The 21,391-nt window shown below is 44.1% G+C and overlaps 1 protein-coding gene across 1 annotated transcript in view; it reads left to right on the forward strand.

The window, feature by feature from the left end:
- The window catches only part of TMTC1 (transmembrane O-mannosyltransferase targeting cadherins 1), a gene marked incomplete at both ends in the record, with an annotated part of 320,957 nt that overhangs the window by 241,842 nt on the left and 57,724 nt on the right, over positions 1–21,391 (forward strand). The window contains 1 exon segment of the mRNA XM_080704935.1: positions 92–235. Coding sequence (XP_080561061.1) covers positions 92–235 — 144 coding nt within the window.

The following is a 21,391-nucleotide window of genomic DNA, read 5'->3' on the forward strand; positions in this document are numbered from 1 at the left end:
ATTTCGGTTGTGGCATAACTGGGAAAGGGGGGAAAAACAAGCAATTTGTGCCCAATTTGGAAATCACAGCTTGATTCTTTCAATTTTTCAGGCTGTATCCACGCCATGCGAGTGCCCTGAACAACCTCGGAACTCTGACGAGAGACGCAGCAGAGGCCAAGATGTACTATCAGAGGGCCCTGCAGCTCCACCCACAGCACAACCGGGCTCTATTCAACCTGGGCAATCTCCTTAAGTAAGTGGAATATTTACGAGTGATCAGGTAGCCTTGTGATTTCATGAAACTCTTCTCCTTTCTAACTCTCATTTCATCTTGCCTCATCCAAGAGCTGAATTTTAGGGTTTTCAAACTTTGACAGAATATAATATTCATGTCACTTAATTTATTAGCCAAATGGGGTGTTTCCCAGAGTGTCTCTCTGGAAATACCAATTCTAGTATGTGTGTAGATTATAAGTGGGCAGTAACGGAGAAGGGTTACATGGCCAAATAAGTTTAGGATATGATGAGTTAAGCAGAGATAGTTCCTTTATTGCAAGAAACTGTTATATGAGACTCCCAGGAACATGGCGACCGAGAGAAGCAGCACTTACGAGTCCTGCTGACACCAGATCTCCATTGCCTCAAAAACAGCATTCTACAAAGCCAGAAAATACTATTCAGTAGAGGAATAAAATGATAAATACAAGGGCCAGAGAATAAGATTAGAAGACTGAGCAGAGAGCAGAAAAGAAACCTGCCTTCCTTGCAGTGGCGGGCACCATGGCAGCGCCATCTTGCCTCACAGCACCAGACTCCAGAGACTTTTTTTTTTTTTTTTTGGTGGTACTGGGGGTGGAACCCAGAGGCTTTCTACCTCCGGGCTATACTCCCAGACCTATTTTATATTTTATTTGGAAACAGGGTCTCACTAAGTTGCTGAGAGCCTCACTAAGTAGCTGAGGCTGGCTTCGAACCTGTGCAGTCCTCCTGTCTCAGCCTCCCAAGCGCGGGGATTACAAGCATGCACCACCACGCCCAGCTGACTCCAGAGACTTTTGAAAAGGGAAACAAGGAGCTGAAGTGAGCAGCTACAGATCAACGGGTTGTAAGTCATCAGTTTTTCCTGCGCAATACCGTCTACAATTTCCAGCAGCCAAGCTTATCACGCCTGCCTGGGATCCAGAGCATAGCTCAACACCAAGAAAGAAACCTGTACCTCTTGTAACCAAGAGCGTCATGGCAGTGCCATCTTGCCAGCGGCAGCTGAGCTCACCACGCCGGCCAGAGATCCAGACCAGCGTGCACCAAAATCATAAGTTATACTGTGGTCCTCACAGAAGAACTCCTAGTGCTGCACCTCCCAGGAACTCATGTAGTCACAGTAAACTCCCTGGGTCTGAGATTTGCAGTTCAACCCAGTGCAGGAGTAATAGCAGCTGAGATTACCACACCCTCCAGAGATCTAGAGTGACTCTCAATAACATCATAAGTGAAATCATGGTTCTCATGGGAAAACACCCAGCCCAGCACCCCTAGGGACTCACACAGCCCTGATAAATTCCCTGGGTCTGAGACTGTGGTACAACCCAATGAAGGAGTAGCAGCAGCTGAGATTACCACACCCTCCAGAGATCCAGAGCAGCACTCAATAACACCATAAGAGAAGTCAAAGTTCCCATGGGAAAACACCCAGCCCAGTGCCCACAGGGACTCGCACAGCCCCAATAAACTCCTTGTGTCTGAGACTTTGCCATACAACCCGGAGAGATGGGAGTAGAGTCTGCTGCTGGACATAGCAGAGGCTCAGACAGATTCAGGCTCTGATCAGTAAAAAGTGTGGGGGGAAACCTACGCTTAACACTAGAACCAACTGGTAGGATCTCTGGAATCAGTACAAATGTCCCATTCATAGTGAACAGGGAGAAGTCAGACCAGCCTAGCCCTAGCTGGCGGATAACAGACTCCTCTGTTTACCAGCTGACACCTCTAAATTTCTACTACTAAAATTGGATCAGATATAATATCCACAAAAGACAAGATGCCAAAACATCAGAAAAATAAACCTAAGAACCCTGAAAAAACTAGGAACAGTGAAGAAATAATGGAAATCATGAATACTGACCTACAGAAAATGTAAGGACAATTTTGAATCCTGATCTTCAATATGATGAAAGGCCTTAGAGCAAGTGTACAGGAAATGAAAAAGGAAATGGAGACACTAAGAATCAGAAAGAAGTCTGGAATGAAATGAGAGTCAATAAATAAAATGAAGACAGCAATAGAAAGAAATTCTGGAAGATTAGATGAAATGGAAAACAGAATATCACTGTTAGAAGATAACTTCATTCAAACCCGAAAGCACAATCAACAGCATTCAAAAGTCATTATAGCAATGACGGGTCCAGCCCGTCAGCAGTGGGGCTGTGCAGTATTAGTGCTGACGGCCCCAAACAGAACCATATGGAGCTGGGAAATGTGTCAAGCAGGATCTCATTTATTTCTCTCAGGCAACCCAATTTAAAGCAAAAAACCGCAAGGGGGATTTCCAACAGGAAACTATTCTAACCTATCAAGCTAAAGGTCACTCTTGCATGTGCAAAGCACATAACTTGTAGTCAATCACTATACAATGTATGGGGGGTTCATGAGCACGGAAGCATTATATGAGCCAATAAGACTCAACATGACCAAATTGGGCTAGCGGGGGCAAGGGGAGTAGTTATGACCTCCATATCCGCTCGGCGCTACATGTTGCCTATTTATTGAAAGTTCTGTCAGGCGATTGTGCAGACCCCAAAATATCAACAAAACCTAAACATCCAACAACTATGGGACAGTATGAAATGTACTAACTTACAGATAAACGGCTTTGAAGTAAGGATAGAGGTACAGACATAGGGTATTTATAATCTCTTCAGAGAAATAATTTCAGAGAATTTTCCAAACATGGAAAGTGACTTGGACTTACACATTCAGGAAACATACAGAACACTATTAAGACGAGATCAAAGAAGAACCTCCTCACGCCATGTAATAATAAAAATAACCAATATAGAGGCCAAGGAAATAATTTTTTTTTTTTTTTGGTGGTACTGGGGTTCCTGGAAGCCCTTCTACCTCCAGGCTACACTCCCAGACCTATTTTTTAAATTTATTTATTTATTTTGGTGGTACTAGGGTTCCTGGAAGCCCTTCTACCTCCGGGCTACACTCCCAGACCTATTTTTACATTTTTATTTGGAAACAGGGTCTTCTAAGCCAGCGCACGCGGCTGGCTTCGAACCTGTGCGATCCTCCTGTCTCTGCCTCCCAAGCGCGGGGATTACAAGCGTGTGCCACCACGCCCGGCAGACCTATTTTTTATTTATTTTTATTTATTTATTTATTTTTTGGTGGTACTAGGGTTTCTGAAGCCCTTCTACCTCTGGGCTACACTCCCAGACCTATTTTTATATTTTTATTTGGAAACAGGGTCTCATAAGCCAGCGCAGCTGGCTTTGAACCTGCGTGATCCTCCTGTCTCTGCCTCCCGAGCGCGGGGATTACAAGCGTGCGCCACCACACCTGGCCTCAGACCTATTTTTTTAAAATATATTTTTATTTGGAAACAGGATCTCTTAAGCCAGCACGGCTGGCTTCAAACCTGCGCGATCCTCCTGTCTCCGCCTACCAAGCACGGGGATTACAAGCATGTGCCACCATGCCTGTCCAGGAAATAATCTTAAAAGCAATGAGAACAAAAGAACGGAGAAATCTAAGGGCAAAACAATAAAAATCACTCCAGACTATACAATCAAATTCACGAATGCCAGGAGAGACTAGTATGAGATAAGCATAATCTCAAAAAATTCATGAATCCAAAGCTAAAACTAGAGAAAATACTTTAAAAAATAAGCTATAAATAAGAAAAAAGAAGAAGACTTAAGAACCAGAGAACAGATGAAGTTCATCAGCAGGGCATCTAAGTAAAGAAGAAATAACATTACACCAGGCTGGGCATGCTGATGCACGCGTACAATCCCCGTGCTTGGAAGGTGGAGACATGATCGTGCAGGTTTGAAGCCAGCCTCTCTGACTTAAGAGCCCCTGTTTCCAAATAAAAATATAAAAAATAGGTGTCTGGGAGTTTATCCCAGAGGTAGAAGCATTTCCAGGAATCCCAGTACCACCAAAAAACTAAAAAATAAATAACATTACACCAAAGAGAAGATAGAACACAAAATGATAGGAAACCAAAATCATATTTGTTTTTTTTATTAATTTATTTTTTAAATTGGTGCATTGTAGTCATATATCAATCACATTGGAGTACAAGACTTGAGAGGATATACAAGCACACATCATCCAATTAGCCCTCCTCCAGCCCCCATCCCATTCCCTCCCTCTCCCTCCATCCCACGCTTCACTATAGGGCCCTTTCTATAGCTCAACCTCTTCCTGTTGCCCTTTTCCTCCTAGTTATTGCTGATTAAGAGAAGCGTCTGATTTATATTTTCTGCGATATTTCTCTGTGCATGCTGCGTTGCAAGTACCGATCCCACTCTTGATGGTCCCAGTAGTGGCCTGGCTACTCAGTGGACTGATCCAGACCTCGCTGGCTCAAGCAGCGGCCTTGCCTCATGGGAGGCCCCAGTTCTGGTCTCGCTGGCCCCTGCTCCAGTCTAACCCCTAAGCTGGCTTTGGTCCCGGCCTTGGAGGCCACAGGAGTGAACTTGCCTCACACCAGGCTCCGATGCTGGCCATTGGCCCCTGCACTGGCCTAACACCTTGGCAGGATTCCAATCCCGGCCTCGGAGGCCCCAGCACTGGCCTAGCCTCACGGCAGGCTCCAATGCCAGCCTCGTTGGCCCCAGCACTGGCCTAACCCCTCAGCAGGTTCCATTCCCGGGTTAGGAGGCCCCAGCACTGGCCATGTCTCACGGCAGGCTCCGATGCCAGCCTTGCTGGCCCCAGCACCGGTCTAGCCCTTCGGCAGGTTGTTATCCTGACCTCGGAGGTCCCAGTACCGGCCTTGCCTCACGGCAGGCTCAGATGCCGGCCTCGCTAGCCCCAGCACCAGCCTAACCCCTCGACAGGCTCTTATCCCGGCCTCGGAGGCCTCAGCACTGGCCTTGCCTCACGGCAGGCTCCAATGCCGGCCTCACTGGCTCCAGCATCAGCCTCACCCCTCGGCAGGCTCCAATCCCGGCCTCGGAGGCCCCAGTACCGGCCTTGCCTCATGGCATACTCCGGTGCCGGCCTCGCTGGCCCCAGCGCCGGCCTAACCCCTTGGCCGGCTCCGATACTGGCCTCGGAGGTCCCAGCACCGGCCATGCCTCATGGTAGGCTGCGATGCCGGCCTCACTGGCTCCAGCACCAGCCTAACCCCTCAGCAGGCTCTTATCCTGGCCTAGGAGGCCCCAGCTTTGGCCTTGCCTCACGACAGGCTCCGATGCCGGCCTCACAGGCCCCAGCACCGGCCTAACCCCTCGGCAGGCTCTTATCCTGGCCTCGAGGCCCCAGTACCGGCATTGCCTCAAGGCAGGCTTCAATGCCGGCCTCACTGGCCCCAGCACCGGCCTAACCCCTCGGCAGGCTCCAATCCCGGCCTTGGAGGCCCCAGCACCGGCCATGCCTCACGGCAGGCTCCGAAGCCAGCCTTGCTGGCCCCAGCACCGGCCTAACCACTCGGCAGGCTCTTATCCCGGCCTCGGATGCCCCAGTACCGGCCTTGCCTTAAGGCAGGTTGATGCCAGCCTTGGAGGTCCCAGCACCGGCCTTGCCTTACGGCAGGCTCCGATGCCGGCCTCGCTGGCCCCAACACCAGCCTAACCCCTCGGCAGGCTCCGATCCCAGCCTTGGAGGCCCCAGCACTGGTCATGCCTCGTGGCAGGCTCTGATGCCGGCCTCGCTGGCCCCAGCACTGGCCTAACCCCTCGGCAGGCTCTTATCCTGACCTCGGAGGCCCCAGTACCGGCCTTGCCTCATGGCAGGCTCTGATGCCGGCCTCGCTGGCCCCAGCACCGGCCTAATCCCTCAGCAGGCTCCGGTCCCGTCCTCGGAGGCCGCAGCACTGGCCTTGCCTCACGGCAGGCTCCGATGCCGGCCTCACTGGCCCCAGCACTGGCCTAACCCCTCGGCAGGCTATTATCCTGGCCTCGGAGGCCCCAGTACCGGCCTTGCCTCACGGCAGGCTCCAATGCCGGCCTCGCTGGCCCCAGCACCGGCATAACCCCTCAGCAGGTTCCAATCCCGGCCACGGAGGCCTCAGTAGTGGCCTTGCCTCACAGCAAGCTCTGATGTCGGCCACTGGCCCCGGCGCCCGCCTAACCCCTCAGCAGGTCCCGATCACTGTCTCTGTGGTTATTATTTCAAAGGTTCCAGGTGTAATGTATCATATCTCTGCCTCCCCTGAGTATTGGCCACTGGCATTGCCACTGCCTCCACCGTTTCAAATCCTTCCCAGACTCTTTTTCCACTCTGAATGTTGTCCAGTGTTCCTAAGCATGCGTGATGGTAGCATTCGACATTTGGTGTAATTTCTCCAAAAAAATAAAGTTGTTAAGATCCGGTTTCTGCTTCTCCTGAATACAAGTCTCCACCACCATCGTGGAGAACTCTTTCAACACCGCATTTCTCCTTGGTCTCCGCTAAACTCTCTCCTTACAGGTGATGTCTGAGATTCTTAACAATATAGAGAAATAGCAGTCCTCTTTCACGGCGAATTTTTCCATAAGTTCCAATGCATTTATTTAAGTTTTGTCTGCATCTCCAGTGTCCTGGCATCCATAACGGCTTTCTTACCTCCTCTCCGATATTTTTCTTTATCTTTTTCTGTTCTGGGCCCAGTTTCTCCAGGGGTCTGGCGTGCTACTTGCAGTTCGGCCAGGGCCCAGAGTCCCACGACCTGGGCCCCAGCTGGCGTGCCCCACGCGCGACTCCCGCCCAGAACCCAGTGTCTTACTGGGCCCAGTTTCTCCAGGGGTCTGGCGTTCTACTCGCAGTTCGGCCTGGAGCCCAAAAATCACATTTGAATAACTCCGAATGTCAAAGAACTTAACTTACCAATCAAAAGATACAGAGTGAAAAAAAAAAGATACAGAGTGGCAATGTGGATTAAAAAACATAATCCAAATATATGCTGTTTGTAAGAAACTCACAGCTAAAGACATTCATAGACTGAAAGTGAAAGGATGGAAAAAGATATATCATGCAAATAGAGACCAAAAACAGGCAGGGGTAGCAATGCTGATATCCAATAAAACAGACTTTAACACACATCAGAAGAGACAAAGCAGGGCACTTCTTTTTAAAAGAACAATCCACCAAATTCCAAAGATGGAATTCTCCCAAATTCCTTCTACAAGGCCAGTATCACATTAATCCCCAAACCAAGTAAAGATACCTCAAGAAAAGAAAATTACAAACCAATACCCTTGATGAACATAGATACAAAACAAAATACTAGCTATATGCATTCAAAACCATATCAAGAGAATTATACACCACAACCAAGTTGGTTTCATCCCAGAAAAACAAGGCTGGTTCAACATATGCAAATCAATACATGTTATTCACCACATAAATAGAACTAAGAACAAAAGCCACTTGATCATATCAATAGATGCTGAAAAGCATTTGACAAAAATCCAACACCCATTCATGTTAAAAAACACTGCAGAAAATTGGAATAGAAGGAACGTATTTCAACATCATTAAGGCAATATACAATAAACCAAAAGCTAACATCATACTGAATGGGGAAAAACTGCAAGACTTCCCTCTAAAATCAGGAACAAGACAAGGATGTCCACTATCACCACTCCTTTTCAGTATAGTCCTTCAAGATAGACTCTTGCCACAGCAATAAGACAAGAGAAGAAAATCAAAGGTACTCAAATAGAGAGATATTAAAACTATCCTTATTTGCAGATGACATGATCCTTTATCTAGAAGACCCAAAGAATTCAACCAAAAGACTACTGGAGCTGATTAACAAATTCAGCAAAGTTACAGGATACAAAATCAATCTAAAGAAATTAGTTGTTTTTATATATGCCAACAATGAATCCACAATGAAAAAAACAAAGAAAATCATTCCATTCACTAAACTTCAAAACCGCTAAAATACCTAGGAATGAACCTAACCAAAGATGTAAAAGATTTCTATAATGAAAACTATAAAGCATTAAAGGAAAAAAAATTGAAGAAGACCTTGTAAGATGGAAAGATCTTCCTTGCTCATGGATAGGCAGAATAAATATCATCAACATAGACATTCTGCCAAAAGTGATCTATAGGTTCAATGCAATTCCTATCAAAATACCAATGACATTCTTCAGAGACCAAGAAAAATCAGTCATGAATTTTATAGAGAAAAAAAAGACCCAGAATAGCCAAAGCAACTCTCAGCAATAAGAACCATGCAGGAGGCATCACAATTCCTGACTTCAAATTATACTATAGAGCAATAGTAGTAAGAACAGCATGGTATTGGTACAACAGGCATACAGACCAGTGGAACAGAATATAAAATAAACAAACACACACACACCTATAGTCTTTGACAAAGGGGCCAAACTCAGATGCTGGAGAAAACACAGCCTTTTCAACAAAGATGCTGGGAGAACTGTCTGTCCATTTATAGAAAGTTGGAACTAAATCCTTACCTGTCACAGTGCACAGGAATTAACTTGAGATGGATCAAAGACTTAGAAATTATACCAGAGACTGTGAAGTTATTAGAGGAGGGCATAGGCTCAACACTACAAAATACAGGTACAGGCAGTAACTTTTTCAAAAAGACCTCCAAAATGCAGGAAATTAAAGCAAGAATTAACAAGTGGGATGGCATCAAACTAAAAAGTTTCTTCTCATCAAAGAAAACCATCAAGAACCTAAAGAGAAAGCCTACAGAATGGGAGAAGATCTTTACCAGCCACCATTCTGATAGAGGGCTAATATCCAGAGTATACAAAGAGCTCAAATGACTCTACACTAGCAAAATAAAATACCCAATCAAGAAGTGGGCAACTGAATTGAATAGACACTTCATAAAGGAAGAAATTCAAAGGGCCAATAGATACATGAAAAGATGTTCAACGTCATTAGCCAATATCACAGTAGCAAACAAAGAAGTCAAATAACAAATGCTGGTGAGGATGTGGGGAAGGAGAAACTCTTTTACACTATTGGTCGGAGTGTAAACTAGTTCAGCTGCTATGGAGATCAGTGTGGAGATTCCTTAGAAAACTGGGAATGGATCCACCATATGATCTAATTATACCACTCCTGAGTATTTTTCCAAAGGGGTTGAAATCAGAGAACTCCAGTAATATAGGCATACCCATGTTCATAACAGCACAATTTGCAATAGCCAAAATATGGAACCAACCTATGTCTCCATCAACAGATGAATGTATTGCAAAATTACAGAAAATACAATGGAATTCTACTCAGCAAAAAAGAAGAACAAAATCATGTCATTCACAAGAAGATGGAAAGACCTGGAGAACATCATGTTAAGTGAGATCAGCCAAGCACAGGAAGAGAAGGGACATATGTTTTCTCTAATATGCTTAAACTAAGGACTATTAGGAATACCAGAGGGACTTCAGATAATGGAGGGAAAACCTCAGCAAAGCTGAAATGGAAGGGTAGGAGAGGAAGAAGGCTGAGGTTGATTAATGAAGGAGCTGCATTCAAATATGTGTATAACTGTGTATGTAGCATGGTCAACCTTGACACTCATTGTTGGGAGGTAGAAGGGGAAGTTGTGGGGAGAGGGCACCAAGCACAGTCAGAGTGTATGCCATTTTCAGTATGATCCACATAATAAATAAATATATAAATAAAAATAAAAAAGAAACATTTATATGCTAATATCCCTTGTGAATCTTCATGAAGGGAACGCTGGGATACGGCATTTCCCAAAGCTAATCTTTTTCTCAAGCAAGGCATTTCACAAGACAAGTGTTCTGTAATGCACTTCGGGAAAAGCAGGCTCTCTAAATTCATGCCCAGTTTGTATTATGGTAAGAAAAAAGTGAGGCTGGCCTGAACTTGCTCTTCACTTGGCCCTAGGAGAGGTTGACGATGTGATCATTGTTACTGAAGCCCAAAGAGTTCCTTTCACAGCTCGGGTTTTTGTTAAGGTAAACTCCAGGCAGGTTGGTGATGGTGCTGGCAATGATAATAGTAATTATGGTCCTAGTCACAAAATTTAGCTGTTAACTCAAACAACAATGTTGCAGACTGGCTCAATCGGAATGGCCGTGAGTCCACTCGGGATCAATTTATCTCAGAAAAGATGGGCAAAGATTCGGGTGCCGTTCTGCAGCCACCTATCTGCAGCAATTCTTTCCCTTCTATGAAATAAATTCCTTTAAGTTCCTATTCACGGCGCTTCGGGAAAGAATCTGACATGGACAGAAGCTTCTTGAGCAATTGGCACTTTATTACAAGCACCCCAAAAAATTTATATCCTTCACCAATGAGATTAATAGTAAAAAAAAAAAAAAAGGAGTGCAATCACTGCGAAACAATAGTGAATGACATGTAAACAGAGTAAAAAAACTAGTCCAGCATTCCAGAGATTAGCTCAGGATCTTTTCCGGATCTCACTACAGATCCAGCTGCCCTTGCAGACAGGCAGTTCCAAAGGGCAAATTCCAGAAGAAATGGGCACGCCCAGGGCTTGGCTTTAACTTTTTTGGAACTTTCCATCTTTAGGGCTTAGTCCATATGGCCGGCATGGGGAGATGTGGCGATCCAGGTGGATGTGATGGAAGTCTCCCAGGTGTCGTCCGCATTGCCTTCTAAAATCTGAAAGCTTAAGCAAGCTCATAACACAGTTTAGCAAGTAAACACCAAAAGTTAACATGAAGTTTTTAGATTTAGTTGTCAGAAGTACTTCTCTAGCTGCTGAACACTTTTCCTCAAACGATAGGCTTATTAGAAGCCTATTCATCTTATAAATAAGCCATATTCCTATCACAGACCCTTTGCAATATCCTGATTCTCTCTTTCCCATTTGGGACAATCTTAGGATAAGCTCTTCTTCATATAAAAATCCTTTCTTATTCTCTCCATATTTCCTTTCTTTCTCAGCCACGTGGCACCTCCCTGTCTCGGGCAGGGCTCATACTGGGTGTAAAGGTCAAGAATCTTCCTAGCCTTCAGCTCTATTGTATTGGGCAGTATTAGCTGCTCATAAACTAGGTTGCTTTGATGTCACACCCAATGTTTGTCTTCCTGTATCTAGGCAGGATCACAAAGAGAGGGGTAAATAGAGGCACCGGGTTGGGTTGCCTCCCCTCTAGGGCTTTTGTTGTAAGTTAGTGATTAGGATGAAGGTCAGAGATAGAGGGGAAATCTGTGTTTGTAATTACTGTGACTGGAATGCTGCCACTGCATCTGAATTCTAACTAGATTTTATTACCATTTGAACAAAGCTGAGGACATTTAGAGGCTTAGACTAATTACCAGAAAGTTTATTTTCCACGGACTCAGTTTCTCTCACAGTCCTGATCTTACATCACCGGAGCAATTCGTGTGGAAAGTTAAAAGAATCATTACCAAAAGAATAATAGTTATGAAAGAATATCTAAGAGTGGGGGAGTACTTTGGCCAGAGACAACACTTTCTCTCGGGGCTTTGCTCACGTTGAGGACCAGCCAATTAACTGCGTGGGAGACCATCACACAGATGCCGAGAAGAAGCAGGTGGTCTCGGCACAACAACAACAAATGGAAACATTAGACAGGGAAATTTAAAAGAGGAAAATGTCTGAAATCAGAGACTAATGAATGCTTGCCCGTGTTGTCAGAATGCTCAGTCCTCGAGCTCACTAAACTGGCTTCTCTTGTTACACTTCTAGAGGGCACACCTGACTGCCTCCTCACACCTGTAGGGCTCAGAGTTCAATTTGTTCTTTTACCCCTTCCTAGTCCCCACTGTGTCAGTAACTCAGTACTGTGCATTCTTATTTACTCCTTGATTTTTACACATTCATGTAGATATTGGTCCTTCTTACTAATGTGTGTGTTAGTGCATATTTTTACTTAATCTCATGTGAACAGAAGCATTGAGGTGAGTTAATCACGGGATAATCTATATATTGTAAGCTAATGGGCACCATCCTAGGTCAGAAGTTTATGTTTAAGAATGGCTTTATCCATAGGCTAGAACACAAAAGCAAAGAATACTGTTAAATAAAGTAAAGAATTAAATCAGCAAAAGCTCAATGGGGTTAATTTTTGAAACTAGATGACATTGTTGAAACTCAATAAAAAACTGAGAGCGATGAAAACCAGCTGAGCATAAAGAGATGCATAACTATGGCGATGTATATGTGTAAACACACACTGCTAGGAAACACTAATAGGAAACTTTCTCTTAAAATAAGAACTCAGTCAGGTGCAGGGTACATACCTGTAATCTAAGCACTTGGGAGGCTGAGACAGGAGAATTGCAGGTTAGAGGCTAGACTCAGCAACTTAGGCCCTGTTTTGAAATAAAAAGTAAAATAGGGCTGGAGCCGTTGCTCACAAGTAGAATGTCCTTAGGTTCAAAACAATAACAAATCAAGAGATTTGATGAACATGAAATCTAGTTATTAAAGGTAGTTAGATACACATGGATAGGATAGGATACCTTTTAATGTTTTCCTTAATACTTTTATAAATATTCTTTTTTAGGTGCAGTTTAAGGATTCGTATTTAAAGTCACTATTGTACCTCTATGTGTCCTACTTAGAGCCCAAATAACTTAGTGACTAGATAAAATCCTACTGATACCTTTTTGGGTACCTGGCTTTTATAGCACTGGTTTCAAAAATGCTATCAATGAGTATTTTTCCAAAGAAGTTAAATACAATGGTGTTTCTTGTTAGAAGGGCTGTTTGGCAGTTGCAGTTGCTGAGTGAAACTTCACTAAAAATGATGTCACAGACTCTCTTAAGGTTCATATTGCCAGGACTTGAGCAGAAGATGGATACTCCAGCCTTCCTTTTTCGATTCACGTTTTATTATAACTAACATCTTGAATTGGTACACGTGAGTTAAAAATATAAGAAAGTATGTTTTGGAACTTGGCAGTGGCTATTTTTCAAAGTAAGGATGCTTACTGTGGAAAGATGGTTACCAATATAGCATTTTTTCTCTTTTTTTAGTAAAACCAGTTCTTGACTATTCAAATAAAAAAAAGATGCTTTAAATTTGTATTTGAGTGCCTTTAAAAAAATGATACTCTTCCAGTGAGTCTTTAAAGTGAATAGGGAAGCCAGCCGTGTTGACTCATGCCTATAATCACAGCACTTGGGAGGCTGAGAGGCTTCAAGGACAGCCTCCGCAAAGAAGACTCTCAGGGACCTAAGGAGATTTTGTTTCAGGACAAAAAAATTAAAAGGGCTGGGGGTGTGGCTTGGGTGTAGAAATGCCCTAGGTTCGGTCTCTGGTACTGCCCGATGAAAGAAAGAAAGGGAGGGAGAGAGAGAGAAAAAAGGGATGGAGGGAGGGAGGGAAGAAGGAAGAAAGGGAGGGAGGGAGGGAGGGAGGGAGGGAGGGAGGGAGGGAGGGAGGGGAGAAAAACAGGTTCTGAAAAGTTAAGCAACATGCAAAAGTCACCTCTTTAATATTATACTATTGAGCAAATCTATGTCTATATAGCTATATCTCAGTATAGATCAGTCTTAGAATCCAGCAAATTAAAATATGATTGTAGCCAGGCATGGTGGTACATGCTTGTAATCACAATACTTGAGAAGCTGAAACAGGAGGATTGCAGGTTCAGGACTAGTCTCAGCAACTATACAAGACTCTCAGCAACCTAGCAACACTCTGTTTCAAGACAAAAGATAAAGATAAAAAGGTCTGGGGGTGTAGCTTGGAGGTAGAATGCCCTGGGTTCAATCCCCAGTACCTTGCGTGTACACACACACACACACACACACACACACACACACACACACACTATACATATATATGTGTGTATATATATACATAGTTGATAACAAATATAATTATAAATAATTATATTTGTATAATGCTTTCCAATATATATATGTCCACTATTTAATCCTAAAGCTATTTTGAGAGGCATTACCATCCTCATCCCCATTTTACTAGCAGAAAACCACGGTTCCTCTAGACAGCTCTCATGACCTTGATCCAGGCTATGGCAGACCTAGGATTGAGCCCCTGCCCTTGGGTTCCTCCTCCTGTTCATTTTCTGTTACCCATGCCACCCAAATAGCTGTACAACCCCCAGTGGTATCTCATTAAGCTATTGAATGCTATGTGATGGCCTTTTGCCAAAAAAAGACCACCTTAACCGCATCTTTCTTAAGCAGACAGGAAAGTTGGTTCACATTATGCTGAGGTGACATTGCTAAGCAATAGAGAAAGGTGACCCAGAAAACAGCAGGCTCATACACTTAGATAACTCTGAGCTTTACTTCTGCTTATCTTAAGATGTTTCTGAGCAGTACCGACGGGTCAAAAGTAGGAGAAGGATAAGAATATTGCGAATGTGAGATGACTTGATCTGTTTGACTATATATTTAAGATTTGCCCCTATTTGTCTCTTGAGTTAGATTTTGAGTTATTATAGTTTGCTATTTAAAATTCTGCCCTTTCTATAATCTAGAACTTAATGATCAGTCTGAGAACCTAAGTTATCTCTTTAGATCTAAGCAGCTCGGATCTGATCAGCCCTAAGAGGAAAGCACTGTCACTATTCCTATTTTATAAGTGAGGAAGCTAGCCGGGCGTGGTGGCGCACGCTTGTGATCCCAGCATTTGGGAGGCTGAGACAGGAGATCGCGGTTCACAGACAGCCTCAACTACTTAGTGAGGCCCTCTGCAACTCAGTGAGACCCTTTTCAAAATAAAGAATAGAAAATAGGGCTGGGGGTGTCTCTTGGAGGTAGAATATCCCCGAGCTCAGCCCCCAGTACCAAAAAAAAAAAAAAGATTTGGGAAAAGATAAATGATATGCCCAAGTTCCTTTTTATTGGGGGAGGAGGTGCTGGGGATGGACTCAAGGGCATTCTACCTCCAAGCTACACCTCCAGCCCTATTTTTTTATTCTCACCAAGTTTAAGAGGGCTTTACCAAGTAGCTGAGGCTATCCTCAGCCTCCCAAGTACTGGGATTACAAGCGTGCACCACAATGCCCAGCTCCCAGGTTTCTTTAAGGCAGTAAAAGAGGTCAGATTGAACCTAGATCTCTGTCCCCGTACCTCCCCCCCGCTTAACCACCATAAACCGGTGTCCCCCTGTGGCCCAGCTTAAAACTGGCACACAGCCTACAGCCATACTGTCCAGTAGAAAGACAATGGGAGATGTGCAGGGAATTTTTAATCCTCAATGAGTTATATTTTAGAACTTAAAAAAAAATGAAACAAAATGTAATTGTATATTTGCATTTAACCCCAATATATCCAATTATTATTTTAACATGTAATTAATATTTTAAAATTTTTAACATAAAATTTAAAAAATAATAATGAAATGATATACATTCTTTTTTATACTAAATCTCTGAAATCTAGTGCATTGATTTCTTTTGGGTACTGGAAATTGAGCCCAGAAACATTCTACCTCTGAGCTACACCCCCAGCCCGTTTTATAATTTTTGAAACATGGTTTTGCTAAGCTGCTGTGGCTAGCGTCAAACCTGCCATCCTCCTGTCTCCGCCTTCTGGACTGGAGGCATGCACCACCATGCCCAGCTGGCGTATGTTTTACTCTCTAGCCCATCTCAGACTATTTTTAAATGGGCAATAGTCATATGGGGCTAGTGGCCTCTGTACTAAACAACATAGATAATACTAAAGAACATTTGATAATAGCGTTGACTTTGAGGAAAATCTGAGTCTTGTTCCAGACTAGAAGCTCTAAATAAGATGTGACTCTTCCAGAGAACCCAGCAATCTTAGAGCAGCTCATTTGAATTCTTGGAATTATCTGAGAGACAGCTTTAGACGTGTTCACAGCAGTAGACTGAGTGTTATCCAAATACATTTGGCCTCTTTCATGCCATTTCATGAGACTTTAAAGCAAATCTATTAGGATTCAGTGTAGCACATGTATAGTGTGAGATTGATAAGGAATGCCTTTCCATGCCAGCATTCATTTATATTAATTATTGTTAGCTTTGCTTGCAACCTACATAAAAAGATCGGAAAAATAAAAGAAGGAAAATAATTTGCAAGATTAGCATAAACTTTTTTATAGATGAACAGAGCAAAGGTCTCAGAGGGCTCAAGAGGATATAGTAGAATATTTAAATTAAGGGTACTGAAAAACATTTCTGTGAGCGCTTAGTTAAATAGTTGCTGATATTTGCTAGTGAAATGGAATATGGGAAGAACTTCTCAAAGAATCAGGTCATACCTCCCCCATTATCACAACTACCTTCAATTCACAGTGTAGAGGATGTAGGGATGTTACAATAATCCTAATTACCAAAGAATTGTTCATTGTAATTGATAAGAAGAAATGTAACAGAATGTTCAGCAATTGAACTGTATAGATACCTTTGATAACAGTATGCATTTTCTTTTCTTTTGTGTGATCCTTTAGAAAATTTAACTTATAAAGAATATTAGGACCCAGAAAGAAGGGTAATTATTATCTTTAGAATAGAATCTAAGAGTTCAGGATATATTTTCTTACCTCATTGGCATTAGCCTCATAACCTATTATTTTGTAAAGAGGAGGTTAACACATCTAAGACAATAGTTTTTCCTTCTCCACACTGTGTGTGTGTGTGTGTGTGTGTGTGTGTGTGTGTGTGTGTGTGTCTGTCTGTCTGTCTGTCTGTCTGTCTCCAGGGATTGAACCCAGGGGCATTCTATCTCCAAACTATACTCTCCTAGTCCTTTTTATTTTTTTGTTTTGAAGTTGAGTCCTGCTAGGTTTCTGAGGCTGCTCTTGAACCCGTGATCCTCCTGTCTCAGCTGTCCAAGTACTGGGATTACAGGCACGCATCACTGTTCCTGGCCTTTCTCCACTCTAACCGCAACTCCAGAGAGCACAAAGGTCCAATGGCTGAGACACGCTTTTCAAGGCCCTTAATACCGCATTATTCTATCAACTGTGAATGGAGAAGTTTTGCATCCTGTCCTTGGAGTGGGATTCTACTCCTGACCCCTGTGCCCAGGTGACCTATTAGTAGTTAGGTGGCTTCCAACCTATCTCTTTCTTCAGCCCTTCTTCCCCCTCATCTTTCTCCAACCCATACCTGGTCCCGGGATCTCCACATTCCTCTGGCGTGGTCAGATTCTCAAGCACCAGGGCAGAGACCTCCCACTGCTCACCAGCCTGCAGCGCCCTCTCCAGGGATGTGCACTGATGTACCCGTCAGCATTCTCCTCCCCTCACCCAGGGTGCTCCGTCTCCGCTGTTCTTGGGTTCTCACCAATATGATCATGTCCAGTGTTCCATTATATTAACATGCTGTAAGTTGTTTATTCATATTCCTGTAGGTGGATACCTGCTGTGTATACTCATAATAGTCCAAAGCGGGCTTGGATTATAATGAGTAAGGCTGTTGTGAATATTCATATCCCATTCTGTGTACATTCATTTTTCTTGGGTAAATACATAGGAGCAGAATCGCGGTAAATAGGTCTTTGATATTTTAAGGAATTCCCAAACAGTTCTGCAAAGCAATTGTATCATTTTCCTTCCATCTGCGATGGTGAGAGACCCGTTCGCTCGGTGCCGTGTTCACAGTTGGTGGCATTTGTCTTTTTTATTTAGCCAGTATGCGTCATCAGCATTAAGTCCACGTGTGTTCTCGTTGGGACTTCTCTCTCTTTCCTCACCCATTACACGGGCTCATTCTTCAGTCTACAGATTCTCCCCATTCCAGGAGCATTAGCGTGGCCCAGATGTCCTTAGGAAATCTTCCTCCATGGAGAGACGCCCTCAAGCCGTTCCTCTTGTTGAATTGATGAGCTCTTAGTACTTGGTATCTCTCCTTCCTCCTGACCTGTTGGTAAACTCCGGTGGAGCTGTTCTCCAGCTCTTGGTAATTCCCCTGAAGTGAGAGGCTGACACTGTTGCCCTCCTCCTGCTTCTTTTTAAGCAGACTTTGTGCTGTGCCTTTAGTCACCAGACTTTCCCTTATATTAACTGATATTTATAGAACATAGACTTTTATTATGATGCGGTAGTCTAGATTTGGACTCAGAGGCCTTGCTTAGACTGGAGCACAGAGGTTGTTTCTCTCGGCGACGGTCCTCCTACTCCGGGGGCTCTTGACGTCATTTCTATGATGTAGTGCATTACTTTGCTCTATACTTTTTACTCTTCTGGGTCCAACATCTATTCTTCCAGCCTCATCGTAAATTTAGGAGCATCCAAGAAGTGCATTGGGATGTCGAGCACAGGTGCACACGCAGGGCCAGCCTCATAGCCCTCAGCACCGCCCATAACCCTGCCACTCACGTTCTGCTCTTCTCCCCTCTATGTAAACCCCGGCATCAGCTAGACGCAACGCTTGCCAGGGTGTAGGAAATACTAACCTGCCAGACCATGTTCACTGAGACAGTGACTTCGTTTTAAAGTTAGACCTCTTCTAGTTCATTTAAAACATGATTTCTTTTACATTTTTTACCATCTTATAGTTAATGTCTGTCTACAATGGTAAGAGTGTTTACTCCCCCAAGATTTGGGAGGTGTTTGTACATAAACAGATCATTAATTGGACTGAATCCAGGGGCATTTTACCCCCAAGTGAATTCTCCAGCCCTTTTTATTTTTTTATTTTTCGTTTTGAAACAGGGTCTCGCTAAATTGCAGAGGCTAGCCTCTGACCCACAATCCTCCTTCCTCAGCCTCCCAAGTACTGGGATTACAGAAGTGCACCACTAAAAACAATCTTACAGCTCTCCTCCACCACAGCTGTACTCATTCATCCCGTGATGACAAATGAATTGAGTAGTTTTAAATCCACTGTGTGGTTCACAAGGGAAGTAGCCTTCCCTCCCCCTTCTCTTTGCTCTGGTGGCTGCAGTAAAGACTCTGGGAAGCTGTAAGGAGCCCCGGGTTGTGTTTACATTCTCTTGAAGGAATTGGAATGTCATCCTCTCTTTCTCTACATAAATATTTCTAGCAGAAGATAATTTAATAGGCCAGACTGCTTTGTCAAGTACAAGAGTTTTCAGTAGTCTCTTCCTTGTCCTGAGAATCATTTTCCCTGTCCCCTTGATTTTTTAATCTTTCTGGGTTCATTTGCTATCTAGTGTCTTCCTTCCCCCTCTTTTGTGGCGGTGCTATGATTGAGTCCAGGGGCGTTCTACCTCTGAGCTACACCTCCACACCTCCAGCCCTATTTTAATTTTTATTTGGATACAGGGTCTCACTAAGTTGCTGAAAGTCTCACTGAATTACTGAGGCTGACTTTTTCTTTTTTCTTTTTTTTTGGTGGTACTGGGGGGGTGGAACCCAGGGGCTTTCTACCTCCAGGCTACACCCCAGCCCTATTTTATAATTTATTTGTAAACAGGGTCTCACTAAGTTGGCGAGAGCCTCACTAAGTAGCTGAGGCTGGCTTTGAACCTGTGCGATCCTCCTGTCTCAGCCTCCCAAGCGCTGGAATTACAAGTGTGCGCCACCACGCCTGGCTGAGGCTGAGGCTGAGGCTGACTTTTTTTTTTTTTTTTTTTGGTGGTACTGTTGCAGGGGAGGGGTAGGTGCGTGGTGTGTGCGTGGGGAGAAGTAATCCCCCCCACCACCACCACACAGACAGACAAACAGAAAAACCATGGATTCTTGTCCTAAGAATAAGTATTCATCGCTTGGACAGCTGCTGAAGATTTAAAGAAGTTTATTAGAAAGATAGAAATACAGAAAGTAGAAATACAGCCCCATGCTAAGATGGCATGAGGGGATGACTCGAATGAGTTACACCAAAGGGCTTACACGTGAACCGGACTTTTTATATCCATGACCTCCATCTTGTTTGCGTGACTCTGACATGAACGTCCCTGTAAGGTACCTCCCCTAGCAAGGTGTGGCAAGGTGTCTCCTTTCATGGAGGGCAAGGTCAAACCCTGCCCCATTCCCCCTAGATCATCATATAGATCTGTCTTTAGAAAGAGGAAGCCCTAGCTCTCCTCTATTGACTTGTTAAGTACTTTGAGCTAGGTTGATTTACATTGGAATAGCTGCCTGTTGTTAGCCCGAAACCAAGTCCTTTCTTTATCCATGTCTGCCTCCATTTTGACACAACTATTTTGAAATATACTAATTATTTTCTTTTGAAATATATTAATAATCAGAGCTTTTCCAAATCTTCCTAGGTCATTCCCTATACTGGCACAGTACTGAAGTTCCTGGAAGCCCTTCTACCTCCGGGCTACACTCCCAGACCTATTTTTAAATTTTTATTTGGAATCAAAGTCTCCTAAGCCAGCGCGTGCGGCTGGCTTCGAACCTGTGCAATCCTGCTGTCTCTGCCTCCCAAGCCTGGGGATTACAAGCGTGCGCCACCACGCCTGGCTGAGGCTGACTTTGGAATCTGTGATCTTCCTGTCTCAGCATCCCAACTACAGGGATTATAGAAATGCACCATCTTATCTAGGGATAGTGTAGTCTCTTTAGTCTTGTGCTGTGGAATACCTTGGGATGTCTCCAGATACAGGCTAAAGAAGGAATGATTCAATTAAAGTACAAGAGTAAAGTGGATAATCACTGGAAATTTCTTTCTGCATACAATGTCTTATTTTAGAATGCTGAGTCTCCTCCGCTGTTTATCTTAAACTCGGCAGGAAATCAACTTTGCCCTTACACAGAAGCTAAATTTGGTGTATGGGTTGTTGGAGATAATCAAAGGGTTCTGAGAGTCTAAAAATGCTCTGTGTAAACTATGAGGAGAAGGATGAATGTGCATGTTCTCTGTCTGCTCCAACCCACATCTGCCTGAGGCCTGCAGGGTCTGTCCTAGGAGGCAGGTAAGGAGGTGAAATTTGCCTTTCGCCCCCCTCCCCCATTCTTGGGGATACCTTACCAACACTTCCAGCCTCCTCCAACCTCCAGCTTCTGTACACAGTGCCTGTCTCTCATCCTCCTCCTCCTCCTCTTCCTCCTCCTCCTCCTCCTCTTCCTCCTCCTTTTTCTTTCTCTCTCTCTCTCTCTCTCTCTCTCTCTCTCTCTCTCTCTCTCTCTCTCTCTCAGCTGGAAACTGGTGCCATGCCCCTGCCTGCGGTCGTCCTCACACACTCCTACTCCAGGGGAAAGCAACAGCAGACACAGCATCTCTTTGGGCCTCAGGAGCCTGTGCACTCAGGGCAGCCGGAGGACAGACACATCACTTAATACTTCAGATAGGGGATGGGCCAGGAGAGGGTCCCAAGCAAATATGCTGTGAGCACAGCCTCCACAGCCAGCACTTTCTCTCACATAAGCTGCCGCAGTCC

This window comes from Muscardinus avellanarius, assembly GCF_963383645.1.
Source record: "Muscardinus avellanarius genome assembly, chromosome: 11".
NCBI lineage: Eukaryota > Metazoa > Chordata > Mammalia > Rodentia > Gliridae > Muscardinus > Muscardinus avellanarius.